The sequence below is a fragment of the Siniperca chuatsi genome, linkage group LG12, assembly GCF_020085105.1.
Source record: "Siniperca chuatsi isolate FFG_IHB_CAS linkage group LG12, ASM2008510v1, whole genome shotgun sequence".
In the NCBI taxonomy this organism is placed as follows: domain Eukaryota; kingdom Metazoa; phylum Chordata; class Actinopteri; order Centrarchiformes; family Sinipercidae; genus Siniperca; species Siniperca chuatsi.
This window is the reverse complement of record NC_058053.1, coordinates 10,578,637-10,595,568: the sequence shown is the minus strand read 5'-3', so window position 1 is coordinate 10,595,568 and position 16,932 is coordinate 10,578,637. Positions and strand designations below refer to the sequence as shown.

Here is a 16,932-nt window from a genome sequence, read left to right as displayed (position 1 = left end):
CGGGTCCACTTTTCTTGTCAAATAAAAAACAAAACAAAAAAGAAATTGTATGGTTTTTCATGGATTTGTGTGTATTTACATACAAGAATCAATCTGTGATACTAAAGCCCTGTTTAGGGGTTCAAGCCCCAAAGGGGCTGAGACCCTATTGTGTTTGTGCATATTTGTCTTATGCCGCAGCTCAAATTGCCGTGAGCTTGAATGAGCTAAAAACACAAAAGTAGTAGCAGTAGTGTGAAGCGCTTTGAGCAGTCAGAAGACTAGAAAGGTGCTATACAAGTACTGTCCATTTACCTTTTACCATTTATAAAACTTATCCAAATAACTGGAAATGAGTGCATGTGCTTATACGGAAATGTGAGTCTAATCAGCCACATGGTGGTGCTGTAATTAAGACCCAAAAATGCAATTTTGAACAGGCCACGCCCCTCACACCGTAAGTCCGAATGACTTGAAATTTCTCACTCACGTCCAGCTAAACTTCTAACAGTCTGTATTGGCTTGAACCCCGGATTTGCTGCTTGCGGCTATATTTGGATTTGGAGTTGTTCCCCTCTAGGATAGAATTTCCTTTTTTACAGTTACATTAGTCACAGCCATGTTTGTGTTCATCACCTTGTATTTGTGAGAAAATTGCAGCCCCATCACACTTAAGCATGCTATAATAATTTAAGTCATGTATAGAGAGATAACTCAGTTATGTAACTGTAAATATTTAGGCTCCTGCATACGTTTCAATGAAAAAGCAGTGCCTTTCATTTTCAATGCCATGTTTGCAGTCTTAAGTCTCATAAATTATAATTGTATGACCACCAACTGACTATCATATTGCTATAAACATGATGACTACACCCGTCTCAGTTTAGAAAGATTGGTGATCAATGTGTGAAGTCATAGAGGAGTCATGTAAAGATTTTATTGCACAGATGTTAAATCATGTCTTTGGACCTTATGGATGTTCTTGTCCTCACAAGCACAGAAAAGATGAGGAATTCTCTCCAATGTAGAGGACACTGTACTTGGAACGGCTAGTTCTGGGTTTAGATTAAATTAAGAATTAAATAGTTCCCAAGGATTTTGGCTAGTGACCCTTTATAGCCAAACAATATCTACTTATGACCCTTTGTCACATGCATGTCAATGAACTATGAGCAGTTCAACCTAAGAGTGATGCTCCCTTATTGGATTGTTTCATTTTAATATGTTTTTAGAGTTCATGCATCTTTTGTGCAAAACAAAGTTGATACCTGAAACACATTTTTGTATGTAAACATATTATTGGTGGGTGACATGAAGACTATGTGTGTGTGTGAGAGAGAATTTGTGTTATTCCCAGCCTCAACCCTTTGCCAGACATCAAACACAGTTTCCACACTCATATTCAGTGGTGCGGTCGAATCCCAGCACTGTGCCTTACAATTCTGTCAACTAACATCAGAGCCTCCACAACTAGCGCCTATTAGCACAATGCTGCTCCTCTGTATCTTTGTACCGTTACTCCAGACTCAAGACATGCGTGTGCAGCTTCCACCCTTCCGCCTTCATCTGGGAGAAATCGTCTTCCACACAGACCTCGACTGAGCTTTCATGTTTTTCCTGAATTTATGTCTCAGTCCTCTTTGATTGTCTCTATCCTACTAGCTTAACCGCTGTCAACTTGAGCCAATTTTTTTGTTATTAAGAGTAAACAAACGGCTGGCAGAAGTCAAACACAATCATACACACACACAACAGAGTTGGAGCAGAGTAATGATAGATGCTTGATGGTCTCAATTGTGGTGTGCACAAATTCCATAGATGTGTGTGGTTTAAAATATTATTAAGATGATGGTGGGAGTCAGGAAAATGTGAGCGCCCTGTTACATTTGTGGTTTTCTTGTCATGGATGTGCACAGGCTTTGGGGTTTGGTACTGGAATACACTTAGTGCTTTTAATTTACAAAAATATATTGCAAAACCAACTGCTTCATAACAGGCAAGATTGTCTGCTTGTTTATAAATGGGCATAATATTTTAAAGACCAGTACTGGTGAGAGAGAGTGTGACAGACATGGCACTGACTTTGAGAACTCTCACATATTTATAGCATGCAGACATAACCACGAACCCTTTACATATTTGCACTCCTTCACACATCCATGCATACACACATTGTGCAAACACATGCTGTGCTGCCCGGGAGGACCACTCTATCAGCATCCATGAGAAGTCTGGGCTGTCGTTCTGCTCACAGCCCAATCTGGCAGCACGCTCACCATCAGCCCCGCCATCTGCTGGGCTCTCAGCAGCTTGTTTAGAGGTTAATAGCTCCATGATCCCTCTATCAGTCCTGCCCATCTTCAAATTGCTAATTCTTCCTCTCTGGCAGCGATTAGCGTGGCCTGTGTGGCGCAGCTTCCTCTGTCCCTTTTTCGGCATCATCTGGGCCATCATCAGGACAACAGTCCCCGGTTGTTACCGGACATGCGATATCAGATCAGAATAGATTTTACAAAGCGTGCAGCCACAACAAAATGACACATCTGGAGCCATTGGAGATAGATCGATATCCCATTCTCTGAGGCATCGAGTGTGTAGCAGGCCTATCCTTTTTAACAGCCAACAGATCACACTTGGAAAGCTGCTGAATAATGACATTTCTTTCAGTTAGCAGCTTTGTAGTGAGATGAGCTCTCATACAACAAGCATCAATGTATGCATGTGAATTGAATTTAGTTTCATGGATTTATGTTGATATAGATCAATACGGTGTGCATGATTTCTCTAGTGGCCTGTTGAGTTTTATATGTGTGTGCATGTACAAGCTAGAGGAGAGATAAAGAGCCCCCGCATGACTTCACATGTATGGATACTGTAATCTGTCGAGTGCAAGTAAATATGAAAGTGTATGTGTGTTTTCTTTCCACAGGCCTCACAGGCTTCACTATCTCATTTGTAGGACAGGCTCACCACTTCTGCAGTAGATTCCTATGGGGAAACTGATGGAGATGCCCAGTGTTAATGTGGTAGCTGTGGGGTTTATAAGAGTGCAGACAGTAAATCTGAAGAGATCAACTTGTGTCAGGACTGCAGGGACCTCTGCGCTCCCTAGAGGAGGCTGGCAGTTTGACTTTTACTGAACCCTATCCATAACTGACTGATTTTCTTGGAAAAATCTCCAATTGCCTCTCAAATTAAGTTTAAGGATTTTTTTTTTCAATGTGACTTCTGCATGACCCCCACAAATTTGCATATTACATAGCTGAGAACTGAATATTAAGCGCTTGAGCGAATTACTGTCTCACAGTTGATATTCCCTGTGCAGCTCGAGGTAGTGAGCAAACGGGAGGGCGGGCATTTAAAACCCCTTTTGAAGATAATGTGATTTTTTTCATTTGGCTGATAAGGACGTGCCATGGAATGTTTCATTATTTTGGACACTAAGCATTTTTTTTTCTTCTCCTTCATGGCTTACCGAGAGGAACAAAAATTAATCCAGCATCATATTATTGCTGGTTCAGATGAGGAAAGAGGGTGGGGGAGTTATTCGCTGTGATTGCTGTCGGATCGTCTTCGGGGATCTGCTCTGATTCTGACTATGCTGGCAGACGTCAAAGCTCTTAGGCTTGGGGCCGTGAGATGACATGCTTTCACACCAGTGGTACAGTATTCGCTCGTCTTTTAGAAGATGACGCACAGTTGTGTGAATTACCCACATCCCATAATGCATTCTGCCATGACTTGATGATTTTCTATGATCTCAGTGTTTTGGGGGAAATGATTTATAAGACGCTTTGTTCATATTTTATAGATATTGCATGTCTCAAAGCTCAGATGCTGACCACATATTTGTTTCAAACCTCAACCTTTACCTACGTGTCAGGTCCAAAAATGTATTGCTCAGTGAACCTAGGTACACTATGTGGAATTGGGTATCTGGTTTCAAATGATTGCTCCAGCCCATGCATATGCATTATATAAACATGAAAAGGCCCGACAGCTCCAAGGGAAACTATGATCTCTCAACACATTCTAATTAAAGATTCCTCCCTCCACTCTGGCCAAAATCGGCTGCATTCCTCTTCCTGACAATCTTATTCTCAATTTGCTCTCTAGCTGCCGTTCTGTTTTTGTGTTTTTCCATCCTGCCTGATGTCACGATGTCTGTTGTAGAGGAAGATACTGCCTGTTCTTCCATCGGGCCGAGGATAGTGGGTGCTGCTGGATGAATGTCTGAATAAGGACACTCTGAGGGTTCCCAATCCCCTTGCCCACCCCTACCTTTTTGTCAGTGGATGGAAACACTGAAATAGATTCATGAACCTTCCCTTCCAATAGCTTAGCCAATACTGGGCCAGAGCCTGGCACCGATTGAGGACTGCGTTGGCTGAGAGCAGAGAGACACACCGCCACACATCAATGCTAGAGATGAGAGAAGAGAGGGCGCTAACGAACAGGGGGGGAAAGTGTGATAGTAAACAGTGGTGAGAGAAGAGTGTTTGTTTTAATGACTAACCCTAAACCTTAGTCTATGAGTTCATGACATCTGACATATTGTATATATCTGTTAAGGTTTGACTAATATAGGCTTTTGAAGTAAAACACTATAAAACTAACTACTAACTACATTGAAGCTAAGGACAAGAGATATCTTTGTTTTGGCAATGTTTGTGCTTTGAACTTTAAAAATTGTGTGTTTTTCCCAGAATATTCCTCGTCAACGACATTCAAACGGATTCAATTTAGGTTAAGGGCTCCCCTTAATGGCTACAGCAATATTTTAATATAGTTGATATGAAATAAAATAAACTGTGATTTATTTGTCATTTTAACTTATCACAATATCTTCTAAATATTTTGTTAGCATCTCACCTTTATGTGAACAACATGTTTAAAATGCCAACATTGTTGTTACAGTGGTGTAACCCTCTGGTATTACTCCATCTAGGTAAAAAGAACACATTTCCAAGTGTGACCTTAGTTTTCATGTTTTCAAGCTTAAACAAGCCTGAAAAAAAGTATTAAAAACCAGGACCTCTCTTGCTAATTTTCCTCTCAGGTCAGAAAATGATTCAGTGATCAGAATCTAATAATGGCTGTCCGTCAGACTCCTGAGCATGTTGTCATTGTTAGCCTTTCCAAGATCTTAGGTCAATACTTTCTAAATAAAATACACACTTTCAAATGCATCCAGCATGTTCCTTGAGATCACCAGTTATCTTAAAGATCTTCTAAATATTTAGCCAACATGGGGTTGGGAATCGCTGTATGGCAAGTTAATACCTAACAAATGTGGGTCGCAGCTTTGTCATGCAGGGCACTTGTTTAAATGTCCTGGTGAGCTGAGCTCTATGTGATTGTTGGAGTCCTGTCCAAACAATGGGATAAGGGGCAAATAGTGACCTCTCACAGGCTGATCATTCCTACCACATGGACCATGTTTGTACAGACGTGGCTTCAACCCAGGAATGCATGTCCGATTCCTCTGCATCTCCATATGCTTTTCTTCAACTTATCGACCCGCATGTATACCTAATGATGAGAAACAACTTCCAAAGGAAGAACAGTATTCTGTAGATAACATCTGGTTTGTTAGGAGACCAAGAGAAAGCCATTGCGACATGCTGATAAATGGCACCATATCACAGCCAGTAAATGATGATGAATGAACCCATTGCCTCAGATGATCTCCATGCTGGTTTGTTTTTGTCTGGGGGTTGCTGAAGTATGACACCAGTTCAGGATTTGCCCTTAAAGGGTTAAGAAGACACCTCCAGGCTAAAACAAATGACAGGGACAGACTCTGTTGACTTTGCTGAATAGGACTAAATTATACTACTATTAAATGCATTTGACAAAGTAAACAAGCAGAATTCAATTACTATCAATACATGTACAAAGGTATTGTTAATGCTTTGACAAAGGTAAACATTCAAAGATTAAAATTATGAGAAAATCCCCCACTACATGTAGATGAAAGGCAGTATTGATTGTCATAATTAGGACTTGACTCTTTTTGGAGTGTGGGATGCTTAACTGGATGCAAGCCATTATTATCAAGTAGGTGGAGGACTGTCATCCAACATATTTCTGGGTGGTTTCAACCAGGCCTTGATAGCAATAGTATAGTAACAGCCCTAGTTGTTAACTACCCGCTACATTGCCCTGTTTGGCTATGCCATGTTTTGTGAGACATGTTGTTTTAAAGTACAAACAATAAAACAAAAATTTAACTTGTACTGCTTGCCCAAGTATGTTTTTCTATAGTAAGCATCCAAACAGGGTTCTGTTACAAAGCAACTACTAGTCATTTGTGTTCACATTTTTAGCTCAATCCTGATACACAAAAGACATTCTGCTGCTTTATTTCCATGTCTTTCACATGGATCATCAACTGGTGGATGCTGTTTCTTTGCCTTCGTCCTGTAAATTTTAGCTTAAAGGTCCAGTGTGTAACATTTAGGAGGATCTACTGGCAGAAATGAAATCTAATATTTATAGGTATGTTTTTATTAGTTTATTATCACCTGAAAATAAGAATTGTTGTGTTTTCATCACCTTAGAATAAGCCGTTTTGATCTCCATGGGAGCAGGTCCTCTTCCACGGAGGTCACCATGTTGAACCGCCATGTTTCTACAGTAGCCCAGAACAGACAAACCAAACACTGGCTCTGTTTGCATTTGTCACGAGTTTCAAGGCCATCGTAGTATGCTTGGAACGGCAGGGTGATGCGAGCGGTATTCAAATGGTTGCAATCTGCAATTTCACCGCTAGATGCCACTAAATCCTACACACTTGCCCTTTAAGACTTTTTCTATTCTTAGGGTCCTGAGTTAGCATGATATCATGTATCTAGCATTCAAAGGCATATTAAGGAGCCTTTTGCAAGATTTTTTCAAACAAGTCTGCTGGAAAGATTAAAAAGTCAACCAGTGTTTTCAACCAACTTACATAATGCATAATTACATTAATAAACTAGCTAGCACTTGCCTCCAGAATTTATCATTTTAGCCATGTGCAAAATGTAAATTAGTCTTGTTAACTTCTGTCTTAAAGGCCCATTGCTCCAAAATTACTTCAAATTTCAAGTGACAAATCTGATATCTTTAAAACTGGAAAGTGCATAAACACATGTGAAGCCTGACTGGCATGGCGACCTTAACTAACGGGAGAGAGCTTAGTGAATGGTCATTGCAACTTGAGGTAATACCAAAATGCAAAGCATGACCAGCAATAAATGTACAGTACTGCTTATTCCTATTATTCCATACTTCCTATAACTACCAAGACCTGAGAAGAACCATTAAGGCCTCTTCATGGGAAAGCAGCCGAGGTCAGGGGCTCTAACTCACCTTGAAATGGCTAAATAGAGACCTCCTGTTGCCAGAGTATCAGCGTCTCCCCACTCTATCCTCATGGAATGTCACTATTTATTATGAATTCTATGCACTCAAATGTTAATGCTGGCGATTAAATGATTCAGATGAAAGCACTGAGTACTACTTTGTTGTTTTGTTTTTGTTTTTGTTAATGCAGCACTTTTTTTTGCACACCCTGTATATGGTATATGTCATCAATTCACTTTTGTTCATTCTCACATTGCACATGAACACTTTCTTGTGAAGCCGACAGTGGTTTCTTTATACACGACTTACTTTGACAAACCCTATTCTATTTTTCTTTGTTGTATCCTATTTTGCAGCTAAAAAGACCAAGTTTCCCCTCAGGGACAACTAACGTTTCATCTTATCTTTCTCTCAGAACTCAGTAATCTTTCTCAATTGGTTGTGGATCACAGAGGTTAGTCCCCTGGTCTTGGTGGAAGCCGGTGGTGAAGGGTTTTTGTCCCCTTCTGCTCTCTTCTGCTCTCATGTTTGCGTACATGTGTGTTACATGATATGGGTGAACACTCCTCATAACCCAATAGCCTAAGGGCATAAGATGTGGGAGACATGTTTTTTTTTAGGTTGCAAATTATATAATGTTTAATTACTTAAATCAAATTATTTAGTGTCCGTTACATCAGAACATAGATTCATAAATCCAAATTGATCGGTCTTAAATTCTTTTGAAAAGAAAAAATCCTTTGTGGTTATTATAATGGTATAGAAGTGGATTTTAAGATTCACAACAAAAAAACTAAAACCATGTTAGCTGTGCAGATAGGCTTTTTGTATTTCAAACAAAAGTTTATCTTAACCATGCTACAATACAAAGAAATCGCCATCAAAATATGCTTACTATACATACATACATTTCTACATAATCTTATATTGATTTTCTTAAAAAATAAATAATCCACCATGATTAGTCTGCCTGTTTAAAATTGATTTGTTTTGCACTTCAGCACCAGCACTTCAGACCAAAACAAATGAGCGCTACAGCGCACCAAAGTCCATTGAAAAAAACAATAATTTTACCTTGCAGACCATTGTTAAACACACTTTCAAATATTCAGAATCTCATTTACGGAACCTTTATCATTTTGCATTATCATTATAATTGTTATCCATAGTACATGATATTGAGGATTCAAACATAAATAACAGATTAAGAATTGTTTTTCTTTTGCAGTAACATCAGGGGAGAATTATCCCAACTGTCATTCAAATGGAATAAATTCTCACTTACAAAACAAAATTTGGGTTGCTACTGTTTAGTATCTAGCTATCAAGGGCCAGTGTAATGAAAAATATAGTAAAAACAGTACATGTGAGATCTGTATTTGAACCATGTTCTTGTATGACAATCACTGAGGTGAGGGTTGATTTGATCAATCGTGAGTTAAGGTCACCTATTTTTTTCCTGTTAGCGGTGACTACCACCAGACAAGTCCCTCTCTAAAGAGACCTCTGCTGTCCTTTGAGATCCGTCTGTCTCAATGCGATCAATAATCCAATCTCAGCCTCCTTGTGGAGGTAGAGTGCATGTGTATGTGTGTGTGTGTAACCCTATACCCCAGATAGAGGCCACCAATAGGGGGAGATGCTCCTGTCTGACCTCCAACATGCATCATTTTCTTCGTCCTTTCTGTCTTGGCTTTGTCGGTTCGTCATACAAGTCTCCATTTGGCTCCCCTGATCTTTTCCTTCTTCCCCCAACTATCCTTTCATGTTTTCACCTGTCTTCATGCATCAGTGTGTCTATCTGTCCATCACTCCATCACAGTCAGTAATAAATTGGTTTGCTCTCCAGAAAGTCTTTCTTCACATTCAGTGCTGATTACTGTCAGTGTATCTGTCATCTTCAGTGTATGTCACAGTGATCGATGGAGTGTGTGGTTTTCTGTGTGTGTGTGTGTGACATCAGTGGAGCCACGTTGCTGATTTTTGGTTGCTGGATATAAGAGGGTCAGGACTGCTTGGGCCTAATCAATGACTACAGAGCCTATCTGTCTATTCCTTTATTACCCCAAGACTAAGCACACACACATCAACACACACCTTATATCAGTGGCAGATAAATCGAAACTCAATGATCAGACACTCCAGAAGAACTGGAAATGACAGGTCACCTCTGCCAATCTGCAAACCTTAGGGACTATGTTGTACATGTGTGTAAGGGTGGATGGACACCATTGGTTTCCACACTGAGATCAAAGGTCTAATGAGGCTCATGTGCAGACCAGCATATGATATAGCTGCTGCTGCTGCTGCTGTTCAATTCTCTCCTCGAGTGGGGAGCTGTGGACTGGATTAGATGCAACACCTGCCTCTAATGTGAATGTGTGTTTTATTTAACTGCACATAGACAAGGACAATCGAATTCATGCACCTCATCTAAATCAGAGGTCACCAGTCAGATGGTTAATGGGAAGAGGAGGGCAGGAATTGACCAGTCACCTGTGTTGCATCTGCAAACCTTAGGGACTGTGGTTTTTTGAGTATGTGTGCATGTGAATGTGTGTGGCAGAGTTTGCAGCCGGTTTTGAAAAACCTTTTAATTAATACACTCATTACCTTTCAATCTCCCTGTGCCCTTTCCTCTGTGTTGCCTCGGCCTCCAGAGGGAAGCTTAGTGATTCTCGTCTGTAGTGAAGGATCACATCCCTGGAAACAAGACCCTGGAGTTACCCTGTCTTTGCCAGCTGGGCCAGCGACACACAGTAGAAAGCAGGTGTGGTGTGGTTAAGATTGAGAACAAAGATTCAATTCAATTCCCAAAAGATGTAGATGAAATCTAAAATGTATCACCAATGCAATGTATATTACTACTGAAAATAACGAAGCTGAATGAAAAGTTGTGAGAAAAGAGACAGAAAAGAAGGAAATAAGCAACTGAGAAGGAAAAGAAAGTGAATGAAGGATAAGATAAATGGAGGGGAAGTTGGGTGGGGCAGACACAGCATCAGATGAAGGAATAGCCTGCCCTCCTGCATATTAAATTTCTTAATTCCTTAATTTGGGTCGCTCTTAAACCTTCATTACTAAAGCATTGGCAATCTGAATAAGACACACACATATGTGTGTATACCTATACCATATACCTCTCCACTCTTCAAGCTTTACTCATACAGGGAAACATCTAGGAGGTATCCTGATCAGATGCCTGAACTGACTGACATTGACCATGAAAGAGCATCGCTTCTATTGTAAGCTCTTTCCAGATATCTGAACTCTTGCCAAGATACCCTATGAAGAAAACTCCTTTTGGCTACTTTTATCTGTGATCGTATTCTTTACTACCAAGTGCTAATGACTATAGTCAGGAGTTGGCATGTAGCAAGTGATAACCCCTTTCCACTTTTAGTTCTCTGCAAACTGTATGCAAACTGTATAACAGTCAATCTCATGAGTATAATAGTCTTGGACAGGGAAGCTGATTCTCATCTCTGGGCTACAAACCACTTCAGTGTGCTCTAGAGATCCAGGTACGATTCACAATCAAACAGACCTACATCATAGGTAAGGTGAGGTTGCCAAACTGGACACTCCACTCCTTGGCTGTGTCTTGAGATTCTGTCCATGGAAATACAACCCAGCTCAGTGTCCAACATCCACTTAGAACACTTACTGAAAAATGTAAAATGTAGACTCACCTCTCACTCCAGTTATACAAAGACCGGATGGCTAGGAGCAAAGGCCTCAGTGACCTCCACCAAGGATATTTGCAAGCCTTGAAAGCACAATTAGCATTAATGTATTGTCTCCCAAGGTATCAAAAAACTGAATGTGAATGTTATTTTTTAGCGAACAAAGAAGTACATTTAGACAACAAACACATGCTTTTTGAGTTTTACAGTTTTTCTCAGTCGCTTTGGTACATTTCTCGAATCAAACTCACAATTTGCAAAACAGTAAGTGCATTTCTCAAAACAATTTGTACAAATAGCAAAACACCATGGATAACCTGCAAAAGCCAATCTCTTACTCAAAATCCTTAGTTCATCTCTCAAAAGTAATATCTGTGTCAATGAACATGTCAGTGCCATCAGAATGACAAGTCCTTGTGTCATTGTGTACGGATAAGACAGTCAAATTGTTTAGTCATGTTGTCACTATAACAGTTTACTCTGGAGGGATGTTCTGATGGAAACTATGGCTAAAGTTTTGATGACAATTATTGTCAATTGTAACATCTCAGTGTATGTGTGAGTGTAATTGCAAGAGAATGGAAAATATTCAAATTTACACTCTTACTGTTTGTACTGTATTTTATTGACAGAACATGTCATTGAGATACAGAAATGAAAAGACAGCACTGAATAGCACACAAAAAAAACCTAAAGAATAAATGTGAACATAGGAAAAACTGAACATGCGGTGCTGTAGAAATTACATTAAGGAATTACAATCTTCCTACACCTCTTGACGATCCTGTCTGTTAGGCCACAAATTCTCATCCACATCACAACAAACATCTTCTCTTGCAATGCAGCGTGGAAAGAATCTTTTTGAGTGTCTTATCCAGCCTCTGCAGGCATCTGCTGTGATGTCGTCACATGCTGCATCCATGGCAGCCAGAAGGGTGATTTGTGTATGTGGCTGACGATCGTATACTTTCCATCTCCATGCTGAGAAAAATTCCTCAATGGGGTTAAGGAATGGAGAGTAGGGTGGGAGGAACTCCATCAGCATCCTGTCATGGGCAGCAAACCATTGCCTGATGATGTTGGAACGATGGAAACTGACATTGTCCCAAACGATCACATACTTTGGCAGGTCATCTCCAATCTGACCCCTCTCTTGTTCAGGGATGAGATCCCTGTAGAGAGTGTCTAAAAAGGTGACAAGACGCTCTGTATTGTATGGCCCAATAATGGGAATATGCGTTAGCACACCATTCTCAGAGATTGCACAACCCATGGTTATGATTCCGCCCCGTTGGCCTGGCACATCAACTGTAGCTCTGTGGCCGATGATATTTCGACCACGCCTTCTACGTTTTGTTAGGTTGAAGCCAGCTTCATCCATGTAGAGGAAGCTGTGCGGTGGTTCACTTGCTTCCAGTTCCATTATACGCTATATCCAGAAGACACAAAATGAGTTTCATGAATTACATGCATTTTCATTTTGGCCAAGATACAGTTACATCAAATGTATACAGCACATATTTGCTATGGCTGTAGAAAAGAAGATGCAATGTGTCAAGTTCACACTTACTGTACTGTATATCACTATACAATGTTGTACTGTTTACTCTGAGGTACAGTTGCTGCATGCTCATACATGTTTTACCTGTACATATTGGTAACGCAGCTCCTTCACTCTTTCACCATTTCTTTCAAACGGAACAGTGTAGAGCTGCTTCATATTCATTTGGTGTCTTTTCAGCACCCTATCAATGGTTGAGATGCTGACTGTTGTTTTGAAAGATGTTGTTGTCCTGTATAATGGCACTTTTTATCTCCCTTAGTCTTATTGCATTGTTTTCTATTACCATGGTGCAAATGGCCTCCTCCTGTTCACGTGTGAAAAGGGGCACTCTGCCACCCCTGTGAATTTGTCTTGCAGTCCTATGTGGGAAAAAAATTTGTAAGGAAAGTACAGTGTACAATGCCTATTGTTAGATTACATACCTATTCTGTCGACGAAAAGTCTGAATAATCGAGGACACAATTGTTCTTCCAACATTTGGCTGCACCCTTCGACCAGCCTTGGCCATTGTAAGCCCATGATTGAGAACGTGGTCTACGAGTGTGGCTCTAATCTCATCAGGAACGCGTATATGTCCTCGGCCTCTTCTGCCTCTTCCTCGGTTTTGCCTTCCAACTCCTCCACCACGCAGCCTCACTCCTCTTCTTTGTCTTCTCTCTGGCTGTTGACCCCGTCCAATTCATTGTCCTTCCATTGTCAAACATTGTAACATTCTGTTGCTCCAGCTATATATATACCTGCTAGTTGATGCTTCATGAGAAGCACCTTCGTTAGAGAAAGTCAAGATTCACCTGGGAGCAATTTACCAATTCAGGACAGATTTAGAAAAAAGTCTAATGGAAATATAGACAGTATATAAATATGCTTGACATATTATGATAACTTGTTCAACCATTTTGCATGTAAAGACTTATGCTATGAGCTTGTGCCTAAGTGTTGTGGGGGGTGAGACTATTCAACAGAGACCCAATATAATACATTTTGATCAACATGACATAAGCAACTGATAATGTAGGAAACAACAGAGAATTGTACATAATCATTTGCATGGATGTACCAAAGCATTTGCAACTTGTTCAAAGAAATGAGAAACTGCTTTTTTGATGTGCACAAGTGACACAATGATGTGAGAATTGAACAGGTAGTTTTGAGAATTTCAATTCTGATCTGAGATATGTACCAAAGCGACTGAGAAAAACTGTAACATTCTCTGAGATACTTTGCTTTTCATGAAGTATTTTTTCTCTGTCATTGAGACTGTGGAGATGTTTGGTATCTGCAGAACTCCTTGTCATGTTCTTTGTCAGTCACAGTAACAAACGATTTGTCAGGACTCAATATTAGATTCTTACAGTAGTTGATGGGTATTATAACAAGTCAGTAGACACATGAACACACAAACACAGAGAAGATGAGCTGGACAAAGCTCAACACTTTCCAAACAAGCAAAATGACAACAACCAAACAGCTCTACTGGGACGTGTGTGCTGTATGTGTGTACATATGTAGATTTGTGCAAATTTGTATGACAGTTTCTAAATCATAAATTATGCATATTGAGGTGATTTTCCTGCAGACCTCAACTGTTCCTTATCCTAACGACCATGACCACAGAGAATTTCATTAGCGCTCAGTTAGTTGACCATCTCTTGCTGTTTGTTTTGCTCAGTCCATCACCCAGGGCCATTTAGCTTTCATCAGGGTGCTCTTTCTCATCGCCTGGTTTTAATCAGAACATTGTGACCTCCATTACCAATCTCTCTTACCTCTCATACGAGTGGAGCGGTAGGAATTAAGTTTGAGCGATATATCAGGGCAATATTGTCCTTTAAAAAAATTGATGCCTGCCAGTCAATGTGATATCTGTATTGGCTGTCATGAACCAGTTTTTGACTAAATGTTTTAAATGGAGTGCAAGACAGATTCTGTAACCATAACACATAATGTTTCTTAATTTTGCTGTATTATTGTGAATTTTTTGTACTGTACAAAAACTGCCCGCCTAGGTTCTGAGCCTGGGTGCGACCGCTTCCCCACATCCCCTGATGCTCCGCCATTGGCACGCACACAATTTTCCTGAGTAATTAGAGATTACTCATCTTAGATGTACAGTATTCACATTTTAAAGATTTCAAACATGTTAATATTTACCCCATGCATTAGGCAACCTAGGCCTATATTTTAAATCTAAATCAAAATTTTACTTCTTGCTGCAAGTAACATTTAAGCAAAGTCCTGGTCTCGAAAGTGGTACTTGAAAACTACTTTTACATCTGCATTTGCACACATTTGTGGTCCTTGCCACCAATGAGTTGGACTAATTGTGCAGCTTGTTTAGCCCACCCACACTTTAGCAGTGCTGTGAACTGGGTGGCTGCAAATCTCACAAACCAGAGCTCTTATAGAGTGATGGATAGTTCCCACCTGTCAACGTGACATTTGTAATGGTCCCATCCTTTGTTAGAATGAGGGAGGGGAGGAATAAATGGAGGGTGAGAAATGGAGAAAGATAAATGTTTTCTTTGATTCTCTGTGTCTCCATCTCCATATAGGCTGTAGGGAGCAAGACAAGGGCACATCAGACATGATTCACTTTGAAGAGTGAACAATAGATGCAAATTGCAACCAACAGTTATGTGCTTCCTGCGTAAATCTTTATTTGCTTTGTCTTCTTTAGATGCAGCTACATTCCATTCATATTCCCAAACACAAGCCAGTGTTCAGCTCAACAGTCTCATTTATCCCGAAGGGTTTAGCATTAGCTTGAATAACATTTCAGTTTATTTTTCACAATATTTTTAAGGTGGTAACATGTCAAGCTAAGTAAGCAATTTGCTTCCTAAGGTAAACAGAGTTATAAGTCATGCTTACGTCATGCATTATTTGAAAATTCACAGGCAGGGCCGCAATAAAAGCCATGACTGGGTAGGGCCTTACTGTAAGGTTAACAGAGTATAAAAAAACAGACTGCCCTCACAAGAAAAACACCCATCGATAATTTCTTCAAATGCTTTAATACTACTCACTAAACTGTACTCAAACATACTCCACAAAACAGGCACATAAAAAAGGCAAAAACTTGTGCTCCTGATAAAAATACCATTTCACCAGCTAAAGCCTATGCCATTGCAACTCCGGCTTTGTAGTGGCAGTGGTTCTGACTTTGACTGCTATAAAGTTTTATAATTTGGAAATGGATATAAAATGGAAATTAAATTGCAGGGTACACTTACCAGTGCAAGCTGGTTTACTTTGTCTCTCTGTGCCTCTACCAGGGTTCAGCCTGTCAACTTTGTTGTCAATCAAATACAGCGCCACACCCACCCAGAGGCTTGAGAGAAAAGGAACATTTCTTTTATATCCCCAAAGTAGCCACATTAGCGGTGTGGTGGGATGGCAATGTTGGTCTGTCGGTCCACCTTTTTGGTTCAGACTGAAGTATCTCAACACCTAGTAGATGGATTGGCACAAAAATGTGTTACTATAGTACTGACTTTGGTGATCCCCTGACTTTTCTTGTAGCAAAGTGTTTTTCAAAGTCAGACACTGTTGGCTCCCCTCAGACAAAATCAAGACAACTGCATTATTGAATGGGACAAATTCAATAACTAACGTCCCATTGTCCCTTTCGCTTCATGCAGTCTCATTGCCTCCCATCTCTCCCTCTGCACAGCCCATGCAACTCTCCCGTGACCGCCTGGCGAGGCACACTGAAAACCCCTGCTCTAGCGCCACCATGAGGTGAACAATTTGTCCAATATTTTGGTTTACGACCAAATACCTACAAAACTAATGACATTCCCGTCACCCTCAGCTGAACTTTGTGTTTAGTGCAAATTTGCAAATGTTAGGATGCTAAGACGCTAAACTGAGATGGTTTACATCATGTTTGCTTTGTTCATGAATTTGTTGTAGATATTAAGCCCATGTAATTCCCAATGGGGATATTTAGATGCCATTTTTATTTGCATTGTTATGATATATGATAGATAGATAGATAGATAGATAGATAGATAGATAGATAGATAGATAGATAGATAGATAGATAGATAGATAGATAGATAGATAGATAGATAGATAGATAGATAGATAGATAGATAGATAGATAGATAGATAGATCACCTGAGACAGAATTGGATTTAAAGACAATGAGTGGTAGAGCTATATGGCTATAGGAAGGAACTGAAAAAAAAAATTGCATGTCAAAGCCGTCTCTATAAATACACCCTTTTCCTTTCACATGTTCCTAAAGTGCGGCTTGACGTGAGAGAATATCAATTTTTTGCTGCTGACTGGAGCAGGAAAGGGTGGAAAACAACTACTTTGTCCTTGTGGAGAGGTGCGTTTCTGCTTGCG

At 40.1% G+C, this 16,932-nt stretch overlaps 1 protein-coding gene across 1 annotated transcript; it reads right to left on the bottom strand.

Annotated features, from left to right (window-relative positions):
* Positions 1–11,652: 11,652 nt before the first annotated feature.
* On the bottom strand, positions 11,653–12,911 carry LOC122885614. Its single transcript, XM_044216929.1, has 2 exons — positions 12,658–12,911; positions 11,653–12,441 (listed from the first exon to the last, which is right to left on the bottom strand). Exons 1-2 carry the CDS (start codon positions 12,736–12,738, stop codon positions 11,779–11,781), a joined length of 744 nt encoding a protein of 247 aa, XP_044072864.1. The 5' UTR covers positions 12,739–12,911; the 3' UTR covers positions 11,653–11,778.
* Positions 12,912–16,932: the final 4,021 nt, after the last annotated feature.

What these genes read in the sequence shown, in the direction of transcription:
- LOC122885614 (XM_044216929.1), bottom strand. Translation starts at nt 12,738, where the DNA reads ATGAATATGAAGCAGCTCTACACTGTTCCGTTTGAAAGAAATGGTGAA. An exon ending in TGCGTTACCAATATGTACAG is followed by an intron (nt 12,442 to 12,657) that starts GTAAAACATGTA and finishes TTCTGGATATAG; the next exon opens with CGTATAATGGAACTGGAAGC.